Source organism: Furipterus horrens, unplaced genomic scaffold, assembly GCF_987537825.1.
Source record: "Furipterus horrens unplaced genomic scaffold, mFurHor1.1.pri manual_scaffold_15, whole genome shotgun sequence".
NCBI classification, from domain to species: domain Eukaryota; kingdom Metazoa; phylum Chordata; class Mammalia; order Chiroptera; family Furipteridae; genus Furipterus; species Furipterus horrens.
In genome coordinates, this window is record NW_028327185.1 from 205,375 (window position 1) to 219,534 (window position 14,160).

At 60.6% G+C, this 14,160-nt stretch overlaps 1 protein-coding gene across 1 annotated transcript in view; it reads right to left on the minus strand.

Moving 5' to 3' along the window:
• PPFIA4 (PPFI scaffold protein A4) overlaps positions 1-12,913 on the minus strand; it is a 29,029-nt gene extending 16,116 nt beyond the window's left edge. The window contains exons 1-13 of the mRNA XM_090263449.1: positions 12,796-12,913; positions 6,884-7,510; positions 5,239-5,340; positions 4,772-4,936; positions 4,446-4,520; positions 4,160-4,249; positions 3,449-3,640; positions 3,197-3,343; positions 2,834-2,968; positions 1,706-1,789; positions 1,340-1,471; positions 1,062-1,124; positions 386-477 (exon numbers count right to left, since the gene is read on the minus strand). Coding sequence (XP_090119575.1) covers positions 386-477; positions 1,062-1,124; positions 1,340-1,471; positions 1,706-1,789; positions 2,834-2,968; positions 3,197-3,343; positions 3,449-3,640; positions 4,160-4,249; positions 4,446-4,520; positions 4,772-4,936; positions 5,239-5,340; positions 6,884-7,117 — 1,511 coding nt within the window. The 5' untranslated portion in view covers positions 7,118-7,510; positions 12,796-12,913. The remainder of the gene's footprint in view (positions 1-385; positions 478-1,061; positions 1,125-1,339; positions 1,472-1,705; positions 1,790-2,833; positions 2,969-3,196; positions 3,344-3,448; positions 3,641-4,159; positions 4,250-4,445; positions 4,521-4,771; positions 4,937-5,238; positions 5,341-6,883; positions 7,511-12,795) is intronic.
• Positions 12,914-14,160: the final 1,247 nt, after the last annotated feature.

Here is a 14,160-nt window from a genome sequence, read left to right on the forward strand (position 1 = left end):
CGTGACACACCGTAAAGGGAGCTCCTGACACCTCATTCCAGTCCTCCTGCTGCCTCTGTGTCCACCGCTGCCACCTGAACCCAGGCAGTCTTACAGACGGCGCCGCCAGAGCCAGAGAGAACCAGACCCTCTCCGTGGGTGGGCAGTTGGACTGGGGGGCTCCAGGGCGTGCCCACCATCAGGAGCGGGGGGCTCGGTCTGTGTCCACCGCCTTGGGAAGGAGCGCTGGTGTGTGCTGAGGCATGTCAGGGGCTCCCTTCTAACTGCCCAGTGAGCCTAGGAGTCGGACCCTGAGGTCCCGGGCAGTCTTTTGGTGGGAGGAAGTCTCTCCTCAGGGTCCATCCAGGACCCCTCCCAGCACGCCCAGCCTCCCCTGCTCCAGTACCTGGGGTGGACACCATCCACAAACGGCCCCCCTCGACCCTTCAGCTGGTCCACCTCTTGGCGCAGCTTCTCAATCTCTGCAGACAGGCGGCCCTGTGCCAGGCAGACCCGGGGCGGGGTGGGGGCCAGGGAGGGGCAGAGAGGGGAGAGAGGGACAAAGAGGACGGCAGAGTTGGGGAGAAGCAGCAGGATGCACTGAAAAGGCCAGGCCCACAGATCACACCAAAGAGACGGATCCAACTGGAGAGCAAGCAGAGGTGGGCGGGCAGGGCCGTGAAAGGGGTCTGTCTGGGAAGGGCTTGGGGACAGGACAGCAGAGCCCTCACCACCCCTGGCAATGACCCTCAAGGCTGGGCAGCAGCAGGCCGGGTCCCCACGCCTCAGACACTCCCGAGGCAGCACAGTGACCGATCCTCCCAGAATAGCCTGGTCTGAGGCCTCACTAAGTCCTCTGTTGGGTCCTCACTGGGCCCTGCGTCTCTGCTGCCCGCGCTAAGCTCTACGCTGGGGCCTCAGTTTCTTCTTTACATGCGGATGTAATGCACCTACTGCGGGGCTCCCGTGAGGATCAGGGAAATAACGTGCGCTCACGCACCAGCCCTGGGCCGGCTCTGTGCCAGAACCAGGGCGGCTGCGCCCAGCACCGCGGCGGCCCGCGGCTGGCGGGCGGCTGGTACCTTGTGGTGGTGCTGCTCCTCAATCTGCCGCTGGGAGCTCTCCAGCTCCTGCATCAGCGAGTTCTGGGGGAGAACCGTGGTGAGCCGGGGGCCCGGGGACCCGCCGGCACCTTCCCCTGCGAGTGGCTCGGTCTGCGCCTCTCCGACCTCGCCCTCGCCAGCAGCCAGTGGGTCACAGGTACCCAGGCCGGCCGGCGCTGCCTTCCTCCGACCCTGTCCCTGGGCCTGGGCCCGCCCTCCGTGGCCCCACCCCTTCCTCTGGCTCCGCCGCGCAGCACCTTCTCCTCCAGGGCCGCCATGCGCTCCTTGAGGTGGAGCTGCAGGCGCTCGTTGGACTCGCTCAGCAGCCTGTCCACGGTGTCCGACAGCCGCTTGTTGTGGTCCTCGTTCATCTTCTCCCGCTGGCGCACCTGCGCAGCCAGTCCGCTTCACACCCGGGCTTCCGCGCCACCCCGCCGCCCGGAGCTCCACCCCCCTCACCGGTTCCATGCTCACCCTCCGGAGTCCCTCTCTCCAGCTCTCCCCACCACCTGCTGCCGCCCCTCTGCGGGTTCCCCCTGGCCAGGGCCCTTGGCACCCCCGCTTCCTCCCAGCCCCGTCCGCAAACCACCCCAGGAGGCTGGGCTGGGCAGGAGGGGCCTCACCCTCGCCAGCTCCTGGTTCTTCTCCTCCAGCTGGCCCTCCAGCTGCCGCAGGTGCTCCTCGATGCTGCCATGCCGCTCCTCAGCCTGGGGGCGGGGACAGGTCAGTGCGGCCGGCAGAGGTTTCCCTCTGGCCCAGGCCGCTTGTCGCACGCATCCCGCACCCAGGGTGCTCTTTGGGGACTGGAGCCTCAGGACCCGCGCAGCCCTGCCACCTGGAGCACAGCTGCCATCACCAGGCCTTTCTTCCCTGCCTGCCAACCACGGCCAGGCTCCCCACCCCTTCTTTCTGTTCGAGGTCTGCCTTAAAGCATCTTGGAGCTGCCACCTCAAGAGGCTGGAAAGTCTCCACACACTTCCAGAAAAAACTCCGCTTGAAAGCATGAGCTGCCTCCAGAGAAACGAACCTGCACTTAGGTACGTGGACTTGAGCCAGACTGCCTGGGTTCCCATCCTGGCTCCCTCCCTTCCCAGCTGTGTGACGGCCCTGTGCCTTACTTTCCTCGACTGTACAAGGCAGGTAACGACAGCAGTGACGCCTACTGTCTGCGAGGGCTGATGAGAATCCGTGCAATGAGCACACCACAAAGGCAACCTCTGTTATTGCTTTTCTCATCCAGCCGGGCACAGTCATGGCCCCTTTGCCCGTGTCCCTCCAGAGGAGACCCCTTGTTTTGGCTGACGAGATATGCCAGACCATCCCTCATCACTTAGAGCTCTGCTGCTTGCTCACGGAGCAAACTAACCCCTGCTGCCATGGTGGGACCTGCCAGAGCTGACTGCTCAGCATCACACACCCTTGATCCCCAGAGGCTGGACAACCAAGTCCAGCCCCATCATCACAGAGATGCTGGTGCCATCACAGACATGATGTCATCATGACATGATGACATCATCAAAGACAGGATGGTGTCATCATAGGGATAAGGACACTGGTCTGATCAGGGAGGGAGTGGCTTTTCCAGGCAGTGACAGGAGGAGGCCCCCCTGATGCTTATGATTCTGGTTCCCCTCTCTCCATGGGTGGGGGGTTGGTGGGCAAGGACTGTTCTTCCAACAGACACGGGGGGTTTCCTGCAGTTGCGAGCAGGAAGCTGTGGGGACACGCAGACCCCCAGGCCTGGCCCTCGCCTTGGTGAGTGCTGCGATTCTCTGCGCCAGCTCGGCCTCCACTTCCGGCAGTGTCTCCGCCCTGCGCAGCGTCTGCTGCAGCTTCTGCTCCGCCACCTCCAGCAGCTCCTGCAGGTGTCGAGCCTTCTCCTCGCACTGGCGAGTGCAGGAGGGGCACAGTCAGGAGGGCGCCCCAGAGCCTCGCAGCCCGCCAGCCTCGCCAAAGCACCAGGACAGGAAAGGAACAAGGAACAACCCTGGTTCTTGGCTGCCCAAGGTGACCCGCAGGATCCCAGGGGCTCCTGGGCCACCAAAGGAAGGTTCCCACAGAACCGAGACTCCAGGGTCAAGCACAATGCCCCCTGCCCCATCGGGAGCAGGTACCTGGCGGTGCAGCGACTCCTTGTTGGCCAGCTCACTCTCCAGTTTGTCATTGAGGTCATGGATGGATGTGGCCTCACGCTGGGCAGCCAGGTACCGCTTCTCCAGTGTGGTGATTCGCTCCTCCATGTCCTCCTTCTGGGCCAGAGCCTGGGCAGGAGAGTGGGGGACATGCAGGAAGGCCAGCAGCTTCTCTCCACCCTACCCTGTAAGCGTGGCGCACAGCATGATGGGGCAGTCCGGGTCCTCACTCACCTCCCGGAGGTCCCGCTGATGCTTGCTACTCCGCTCCTCTGACTTGATAAGATCCCGGCGGGCTGTGCCCAGGTCCTCCTCCAGCTCGGCCACAGCGGCGGTCAGGGCGGCCAGCCGCTCCCGGGCCTGGCTCAGCTCAAGGTTCTGCTTCTCCAGCAGCTCCTGCAGCTCCTGCAGCTGCACTGTATCATCCTTGGGGACAGCGAGCTGTCGGTCTGTCATCGGAGCCCAAGACATCCCGCTCCCCGGCCCCACACTAGGGAGGTAGCAGGAGGGATGGCTCTGCCCCTGCTTCTGAGCACACCTGCCTCCCTCGGCCCCAGCTCACACCAGACAATGACCCTTGCTCTCCTGTGTGTCTGTTGAGAAGCAATAGTTTCTAGCTTGACTGGCTATCTCAGCATCTTGTGACCTAGAGAGCAGAGTGACTGAAGAGCACAGGCTCAGACAGAGAAGGGATCTCGCCCAAAGCTGACCCATGGGCAGATGGGCAAGCACATTCTGTGCCTAGCAGTGTGCTGAGCACTGAAACAAACATCCATACACTTCTCTGCAGATAGGGGGCAGGGGGAAGAAGGAAGGAGAAGTGGGGATATAGGAGAAAGCCCCGAATTTAATTCCAGCAGTTGCTCTACTGAACAGGACAGGGCAGGGCCCCCACCCCCTGTCTGGGAAAAACATGCCTCCTACTGTGCAGCTCCCATGACCCACCTTCCACAGGCGTTTCAGGCCCAGCTCCACAATCCCTTCCTCTTCTGCCACTCCATCCCGAACCCCTGCCCCTTGCTGCAGGGCCGACACCTGGAGGGCACAGCCCAGCACAGTGAGTCAAAGACAAGAGGAACCTTTTGGGTCCCCTGCCTCCTCTCAGCCAGCAATCTCCAGCCAAGACAGGGATACAGTGGGGGGAAATCTGATGGGGAGCCAAGTGGGACAAAGGGGTGAACCAGCCTTGGCCTCTGACTCAAATGCAGGTGGAGGGTGGGCAGCTGCTTACCTGCTGGTGGGCCCCTGCCAGCTGCTCCTCCAAGGTGGAGACTCGCTCCAGGGCCGCCCGGAGCCGCTCTCGCACCTGCCCAAGGTAAGAAGGTAAAGGGTGGAGGAGGAAGCAGAGAACCCACTGGACATAGGCGGGGTAGCCAGGGCTTGGCCAACCGCTGCTGGCCTGAGGCAAAGGGGTTCTGCCAAGAGCGCACTTCCGGGGGACCCCAAGAGGAGTACCTGGGCACTAGGCAAAGGTAGGAGGGAGCCAGAGAGGAAGCTGGAGGGCAGCTTTCCCTCCACGTAGGTGCAGACACCGCAGAAGAGGGGCCAGGCTGGTACCTTCTCATCCAGTGCCTTGTGGTGCTCGAACAGTGACTTGAGGGCCTTCAGCACCTCCACTTCACTGGAGACCCCTGACGGTGACTGGGCCTGGCGCTTCACCACAGTCATCCGCAGTGACCGCTCGTGGCGGGACACCAGGCACTCCAGGTGTTCCAGAAGCAGCTGGCAGGAAGCAGGGAGGTGGAGAAGGGCCGTGAGCATGTACGTAGGGGCTACAGGACAGCTCATGTGATCACAGGGACACGTGAGTACAGCATGTGAGCCATTAACATGTTGAAATACTTGCGTGTTCGTGAGCAGCTGCCGTCCCAACCGAACACTGCCCCATGCCACCTGCCCCGGTCTCGCCCCTGAGGCCCCGACTGCAGGGGAAAGCCCAGCCCTGATAGTGGAGCCCTCTGACTGTCACCCCAGACAACAGGCAGGAATGTGCCCCCCAGCACAGGCCAGACCACCCCACTCACCCTCGTGTTGTTCCGCTCTGCTTTCAGCTCTGATATCTCTTCCTCCCGCTCCAGAAGCTGCTCCCGACACATGCTCAGCTCCCGGGTTAAGGTAGCAAATTCCTGAAAAGCCCACAGCCCCCCCAGTGCATGGGACTCCTCTGACTCTGCCCCTTGACCACCGCCTTTCCATCCAGGCCATGGCCCAGGGTGGTCAAGCATCTCACACCCTGCCAGGCCTGGCCCAGTGCCAGCTCACTCCGCTGCCACAGCATCATGTACCCTCTGCACCAGACACAGGACGTGACGGCAGGACTGGGTCTCCTCAGCTCCACTCATGCTCAGCACGGCCTGACTCCCCACCCTAGAACGCCTCCCACCTGCCTCCCCAACCCAGCCCACCTGACACAAAGCACAACCCTGCTGTACCGTTTCCAGCTTCTGTCTCACAGTTCCTTTCCATGCACCCTAAGACTGGCCAACCTGAGTCACCTGCTGCTTCCACACCTTTGCTCCACAGGCTCCATCCCCCCAGAGAGCCCAACACTCTGTCACCACCTGAGATCGCATCCTCCTCAGGACCTTCCTGGCTCTCCGCTCTGAAAACCTCCTGGAACAGTGGGGAGAACACCCATCCTCCACCCGCAAGCACTGGGAGCGCCCACCAAACACCAGGCCTGGGATGATCTCCAGGACACAGTGACAAGAGAGACATGATCCCTGCCCTCGCCAAGCTCCCAGTGTGGGGCTGGGATCCAATCTCAGCTCTGCACCACATGTGCTGTGACCTTAAACAAGTCACCTAGCCTCTTTGAGCCTCTGCCCTCTAATCTATAAGACAGAGGCATGAGCCAACAAGTGGACAGCACCCAGCACCGGCCACCTGGGTCACGAATCCTGTGCGACAGCCCTCGGGGGCCCATGTTTGCTCTTCTCCAGTCGCTCAGGCTCTTATCTGCCTCCATCTGGGCCTGTGAGCTCTGGGGTGGGGACAGGCTACCTGCCTCCCCACTTCCACTCCAGAGCACCATCGTCCTACTGGTAAAGTGACACTAGACCCACGCTGTTCTCCACACAGCGACAGGCCTGCAGCTGAGTCTTGAGCTGCCTGGCTCCTCAGAGCCTCGCCAACCCTGGCAGCCCCACAGGCGGGGCCGCCACAAGCCACTCACTAGCCTCAGGCTCCAGTGTCACCCTTTGTGAGACAGACAGAGATGCTGGTGAGGACCTGGGTGAGGCCCACCGAGCGCCCAGTACACAGACAGTACACAGTAGAGGCGCCGTTGCTGGCAGTGGTGACCCACGACCATGACAAGTGTCTGACTCCTGCCTATACTGCTCTATGGAGTGTGTCTGTTTTCTCATCTGAGCAATAAGGGGGCTCCCCACCTGCCACCTGCAAGAACAGGGTCTGGGGAGCAGCAGCCAGTCTGGGGTGCCACCTGCTGGCCGCATGGGCTCACTGCAGCTGGCAACTGGGGCTGGTTTTCTTTCCACATTTATTTCTCCAGGAGCCTGGGTGAAGGGGTGGCCTTCTGCAGGGAGGGAGGGACTAAGGGGCAGTGGAGGCTCTTGGGGTTCCCCTGCTGAGATGCAGCTGAGACGCCCTGAGCTGAGGGCCCAGGGCTGGGGAGGGGTGGGGAGGGATGCTGTGGTCAGGCCTTACCTGGGGGAGGGCCGAGTTCAGGTGGCGCTGCAGCTGGTCACGCTCATGGAGGGCATCCTGGAGCCGGCCCTGCATGGCCACCAAGGTTTCCTGACTCTCGCGGAGGGATTCCAGAAGCTTCTCCCGCTCGTCCAGCATGTTCACCATCAGCTGCTCAAAGTTTGCGTCAGTGTCGGCACCATGGGGGGGACCCAGAGGGTCCCCCTCGTTGATCGTGGGCATCACCTCACACATGATGGGCTTGGGCAGGGCCTTCTCAGGTGGGGGACGGGAGGGGATCACAGGACTGGCACCTCCAGGGGGACCCAGTGCATGGGTCTCAGAGTGGGCAGTGCCAGGTGAGCGGATAGGTGGGCCGGGGTTTCTCCCATGGCATCAGTTGCTCTTGCTCTGAAAGGGGCCAGGTGCCCAAAGCACCCCTGTGGGACGGAGCCCAAGGACCTGGCTTAACCGGTCAGGGCTAGGACTGGGCGCTCTATGTCCCCAGGCAGGCGGGCAGCAGCCAAGTGTGGCCATGGCAGGCAGGGAGCGGAGGCTGGAGAAGGGCCCTTGGCTTAGACGGAGCCTTGGAGCCTGGCAGAGTCCCAGCTGGGTCCAGCGACACCCATGGTTCTGGGGGGCAGTGGTCTGCGGAAGAAGAGACTGCTGTGAGGTCCAGTGCAGTGGAGAAGGCACCCGGGGAGGGAGGGTGGAGGGCAGGCAGGGAGGTGGAGGGCTGTCTCAGCTTACGCAGTTCTCCTGAGGAACGCTCTGCCCACCCACAGCCTCTGCCCCCTGCTCCCGCACCCAGCTGTCAGAGTGCAGCCGCAGTGGAGTGGTTCCCCACCCACGTGGCTCCCTGGCCAAATATAGAAATGATTCAGTCAGCGGCAGGCTGCCCAGAGCCCTCCTTAGACCTGGGGTGGGGGAGAGTGCAGGGAGGAAACAGGGTCTCTGATCCCTCTCCCCTGGCTTTTCCCCACACTCCAGCCAAGGCAGGCACAGAGGGGGCTACTGGGTTCTAAGTGGCCATGAGTCCCACACAGGGCAGCCCTGCTCTCATCACTGGTGTGTCATGGCGTCTTGAGTGCTTCAGGGTGGCCCCAAGCTTGGCATTTGGGAAGGAGGCTCTGGTTCCAGCTGTCTCCACCCCTGAACCCTGCATGCAGCAGGTGTTGGTTCTGCATTCATGGCTGGGTGATGGAGGGGACCCAGGGTGGATGTTGGGTGGGGCTGTCACTCTCCTGGGGCAGGGTTAGGCAGGGCCCTGTTCAAGGCTTGGAATCCTCTCTCTTGATAGCACTGCCCATGGATGGCACTGCTGGCAGGCATCAGCCAGGGCAGCTGGCACATGTACCGCCTGGCACAGGGATGCCTGAGGTCACAGCACAGGCGGCATGATTAGGGGGGTGGCACTCGCTAGGAGTTTCTCTGCCTACATGGCTCTCGCCCTCCCTGCTGCTGCTGGAAGGCCCTCCCTGAGTCAGTTTGCAGAGGGAGCTGTCTTCAGAGTTTCTGTGAGGCACCCCAAAACACAGTGCCCCATAAACCATGCTTTCCCTCCTTCCCATCCCCCTCCCCATGTGGGAGACACAGGGACAGCTTCTTGTCCACCCCTCAGGTGGCAGACTGAGAAAGGACGGGACACATGGGGACCCATTGTGAGGTCCTAAGTCAGACCCTGGGCTGAACCCAGCAGGAGAGCCAAGGAAGAGCCAAGCCTCTTCCACCCAAACCCACCTGTCATCCCCTCCCCCAAAGTCCTGATGATGTGGGCAGAAACAGGGCAGCCGAGGGGGGCTGGGGAGGAGTGTGGGAGGCTAGGGTGCCAGCTTGAGAGCCGCAGAGCTTGCTCCACAGCCACCATCTCACTGATGCCAACAGCCACCCTCCACCCCCCACTGTGCCCAGGGCCTTGCACCCTGAGGGCTCCAGCGGTGAGGCTGAAAGGCCACACTGGCCCCCATACCTCTCCAGGCTCAGCACAGCCAGGTCCTCATAGCCCCTCTACCACGCCCACCCCAAGAAAAAATGAGGGAACAGAAGAGGGGGCCAGGCTGGGGAAGGGGCCTGTGGCAGAAAGCGTGCTGAGGAGCTCTGGGGCACTGACCCCCCAGCAGCCTGCATGGAGTGTATAAGGACCCAGAGCTGGCACCAAGGAGACCAGCTGGGTGGCCTTGGGTTTGGAGGCACCTGCCGAGGCCTCTGCTGTGAGATGAAGCCCATGACCCTTGCTTAGCTCACCTTAGAGGGATGAGCTCAAGGATAAGCAGAGCTTGGAAAAGCAAAAAGCACCCACAGCTGCAGGGAAGTGTGAACTACCTAGCGGTGAGTGAAGGTGGGACTGTGGGTGGGTTTTTGTAGCTCCTTATAGGAAAAGGCTGGGGAGTTCTCGGCACAACCACTGTGACACTGACTATTTGTCCAACTTGGCCTCCTCCAGGTCCTCCTGGTCATTCTGGCAACTGAGAAGCTGGCTCCGGTGCCACCAGCCTTTCCCCAGCCTCCCTCCAAACCAGGTGCCCGGCACCAACTCCACTTCCCCCGGTGACATGCCATCACGTAGAGCCAGGTGCCCTGTTGAGGGCGCCAGTACAGTGGCACAAGGGAGCCCTCCTTCTGCCTCCTGGGCCATCTTTAAATAGCACAGTTATCATCTCAGCTCCCGCACATCTCAGTAACACACACAGGTCCTGACTCAGGGGCAAAAGCTACCCACCCCCAAAGTGAGCCTTTGTGGGGTTTGCGGGTGAAACAGTGGAAGAGGACTCCAGGTGAGCACGGCTGCATGTGTGTGTGTGTGTGGGGGGGGGGCCTGTGTGTGAGGACGGAGGGGTCGGGCAAAACCAGGCCTGTGGGCTCATAAACACGGAACACTACTCTGCGGCCTCTGGGGCTTCCCAAAACTTACCCCCATCTTTTGTTAACAAACAGGAAGGATGGCACTTGGGTCTGACGCTCTGGTGGCTCACACACACAGGCTGGCTCCCTGCTGCCCTACCAGATGGCAGGCCCCACCATTGCAAGAGAGCATGGCCAGGGCCAAGCTGCCACCCCACAGAGGCCAAAGGGCCAGCGCCAAGCTGCCAGCAGGTGCTCAAGCCCCAGTGCCTATAAGCTGGGCCAGGAGGGAGCCTCAAGGTGGGAGCCCCTCAGAGCAAAGGGGTAAGAGGAAGGTTATCCACCCAACTACACACTTATATTGTACATACTCTTTCTAAAATCATGGTACACACTGGATATTTATTTAACTGATATCTATGCATGCTATATCTATATACTAACATTGCTGTTCAGAGTTAGAAACCTAAACCCATACACCATGCTTCATGGGACACTGGAATTTTCACTGTATCTACTGCTTACAGACTTGAATACCCTGCTGAAGTGGAACACCACTGTCCCGGATGCCCAGAGGCTCAGCTGCTCCAGGTTAAACAGTTCTAGTCGCAAGGAGGCTCTGCTTCCCTGAGCGCAGGGGATCGGCAGACCTCATCAGGGCAACCCAACAACTATGTACTGAGTGGATTTCCACTAACCCAATACTGAGCTAGGACCTGTTATGGATACAAAAGATCCGTAAGATGCAATCCCAGCCCTCAAGAAGTTCACGTCTACTTGAGAGGACACAGCTGCACAAATGATGGTTGGACACCAATGGACTAGGAGCACGGGATCAAACATCCAGCCTCTGGTGCAGCCTGGGGGGCAGCCTGGGGGCCTGTCCCAGTCTGACCCGCTGATTGCTCCGGCTCAGAATGAAGCTGCCCCAGCCAAGGCCTGTGCGGTCCTGGAGCCCACTTCCCCTGCAGGAACAGACGAGCCTGAGGAAGGCAGGGCTGCAGCACCACAGGCTGTCTGAGGGCAGAGCCATGAGCCCATTGGGTGGCCGGTGAGCCCACAGCCAGACTAGTCCTCAGGCTCCAGGACAATGCCACCCCAGCCCCTGGGAGCAGCCCTTCAGAGTTTGCCTCCAAGTACTTTTTACTCCGATGGCCACCCAAAGGCCTTCCAGAGGTAATTACAGGTCAGTGAGCCAGCACCAGAGCGGCACAGACGGCGACTTCCTGTGGCTGCAATGCCCCACTCCTTCCATTTCTCCCAGTTCTCTACCTTGGACCTGGAGCAGCTTTCCATCCCTCAGTCTGCCCTGCTCCATACCAACCCTGCCTCTCTAGCACACACTCCACAGTTTCATGTGCCACACCATGTTCCCACAGCAACCCTCCAAGGGCCCAAGCCCCAGGGGACAGTGTCCCCGGCTCCCTCATCGCCCCCACCCCACCCCCATTGCCTCACCTGCTGAGCCTCCGCCCTGCCCCTGCCACTAGGGCCTGACTCCACCACCACCACCCCAGCTCCCACTGTGACCCATAGAGGCTCTGAAAGGACCACCACAGTCCCTGACAACTCTTTCCAACTCTAAGATTTTAGCCGTAAGAGACACAGGAGCCTGCCCTGCCCCTCTGAGCCTCTGCCATCGGCCAGGCAACACATGCCCCTTGGCTCTAACACCATGACAGGCTCAGCAGCACCCACTGGGTGAGCTTTCCCGCCACACCAGCTGTCCCCACACTGCTGTCATTCAGAGAGGAGTCTCCCGCTGCGCCAGGTGCCAGAGCATTCCCAGCCCCAGCAACCACTGCACTGGCCATCATCTCATTACATACATTGACCCCAGGAAGCTGCCTCAGGCCTCAGCACAAGTCCTAGAAAATAGCCAAGGGAAGTCTTTCAAACTGTCCCTCTTTCCGAGGCAGCTTCCCTTCGGAGTGTGTAGGATGTTAATAGTGTGAGGGGGTGGAGGAGCTGGAATCCAGTCCAGCACTGCCCTTTCTAATCCAATAACAATATAACAAAAGGGGGACCTGTTAACAGTGTGCCCTTCCCATTGCCCCATGGCTTTCCATGGCCTTCAGAAGACCCAGTGCCTAGCAGTGTCTGGCATAAGCTAGGTGCCCGGTGAATGTTTGCTGAATGTTGAACCAAGTACTAAGTACCAATTTCAATGCCTCTGGACAGACCGAGGGGTCCCTAAGCTCCCGCCAGGGGAGTGGATCCCCCTGCTGAGCAGAGCCATCTCCTTAACCATGTACAGCAGCAGAGCAATAGCCCCAGTTCCCCTGCTGCGCTAACGAACACCGCCAGCCGCTGCTCCTCAAAGGTGACATCAGCACCGACTGGCACCTGGTCCTCCACCCCCCATCCTTCTCAAAGGTAAGCACCCACACCGTGTTTCCAAGCCCTCCAACCCGACCGGACTGCTCTCTTGCCACCCACCCCCAAAAGCTGCCGGATCTGCCCTGGAAAACATACTGCGCCGTAGAAACTCAGCTGGGCACCCTCTCCCTCCTGGCTCTTTTCCGGCTGCGCCCACCCTCGCCTCCACCTCACAGATCTCGGCGACACTAAGGAGACAGGCGACTCAGGCTCAGCCTGCATCCGGCAGCTGGACGGTGGGGAGCCAGCAACATTAAGAAGGGGCGTTGTGGGTGATGCGGAAGGTTGAGGACGCCCCCACCCCAAGGGAGCCTGAGGTCCGCGGCACCCCTTGGCCCTCCTGGTATCTTTGGAGCAGAGCTGGCCCAGCAGCTAAGAGGCGCTTCTCCTAGGCTCTCCTGGGGTACGGGTGGGAGGAGGAATGGGGACGCAATCCCTCCGGTTTCCGTCTGACCGGCCAGTTCAGCCTCCTCCTCCGAGGTCGATGGATGAGCGGAAACCCCATCGCCCGCAGATGGGGCATCGCCACCACGCTCACCCCAAGGGCACAGGACGGAAAGGCCGTGCGGGTGGCAGAGGGGCGGAATCTATGCCTGCGGAGTGGGAAAGCGCTGATGCCAAAAGCGCGCTAGACAGACCCCCCTCCCCAAAAGGTGCGGAAGCTGGAGGTGGGAAAGGAGATGTCTACCCCAGCCCGGACTCCGGACGCTCACCTGCCTGCAGGCCTCGAAGACCCGCAGCTCGCTCTGCAAGGATCCGCCACCACTGCGGAGGCCACAGGCATCCCTAGCCTCACCAGACACCCAGCAGCTGCAGACTCCCCGGCACGCACCCCGCCTCCTCGCTCGAGGCCACGCCCCTCACCAGGCAGCCCAGCCCCTCACGTGACCAGAGGCCACTGCAGCCTCCCAGCGCAGAGCCCCAGCCCAGGCCGCGCCCACTACGCGGAGGGCCTGGCCACACCCCCCGGAGGCGGGGCCTGACAGCTCCTCCCCAGCCCCGCCCCAGGACGTGACCTGAGGGCGGCTGGGCGGCTAGGCGGCTGCGCGCGCAGTCTCACAGTTTCGGCTTTGCTTGGACCCGCGCTCCCAGGTGGCGCACACACGCCTCCCTTTGAACCACCCGGTCCCAGATTTAGACGCCTGCTCCCTAAATCGCCCGGTCCTGGCCTTGTGGCCGGTGGTATCCCCTTTCGCACTCGCTCCCTCCAGCCCATTTATTTTTTTTTTTTTGGCCACGCCCATTTTTCAATGGAGAAACTTGAAACCCAGGTGATTTCCGTAGTGTGCGCGTAAGTGAACTGTATCGCTTGTCTCCACTCAGGGCCCTGGCGGAGCCAGCACCACTGCTATAAAACGAGATGTCTATGACTCGTGGAAGGGGACAAATCACAGTGACATCGCTCCTCCCCCCGCTTCCATGGCTGTGCCTGCAGTTTCCTACCTGGCTCGGCCCGCCCAGGCCGCGCGTGCGCACTGCCCGGTCGAGAAGCTGCAGGTGCTCGCGCAGTGCACCTACCCACTTACGGATGCGCAACGAAGGCTGCAGTTCTGATCAGTTGCTCTATAACCTGCTTTTCTTCTCTCCAATATAGTCGCCGTTTGGCTTAGTTTCCTGATATCTTCGGTAAGAGGCAGGAACATCTGAATAATTGTGATTTACTTGAGGGGTGAGAAATGAAGCTAAATTTGTTGTCTGACAGAGCAAAACCAAGGTTAAGGAAGTGACAATTACAAAACAGATTTTACAGAAGTTATACAGGAAGTCCCAACTCCTCCTAGTGGTTTGCGGGTCTCATCAAAAGGAAATCCCTGATACACTTCACATCCTTTCATTAATAAAACGGGAATCATCCTAGAAAAGGCAACTCACCCAATGAAGAGAGAAAGCTAAAGGCGTGGCACACTTTACCAAGTGTCTGTCAACAGCACGCTGCACAGGCAGCCGAGGCAATACCTAATGTTTTATCTATCGTCAGTCTATGCAGTCTGACACAAAAACTTGGAAGCCAAGTCAGAAGACAATAATCACACCAAGTGCATAATTTGGGAGAGCGCTGGCTGGGATGTTTTGTTTTC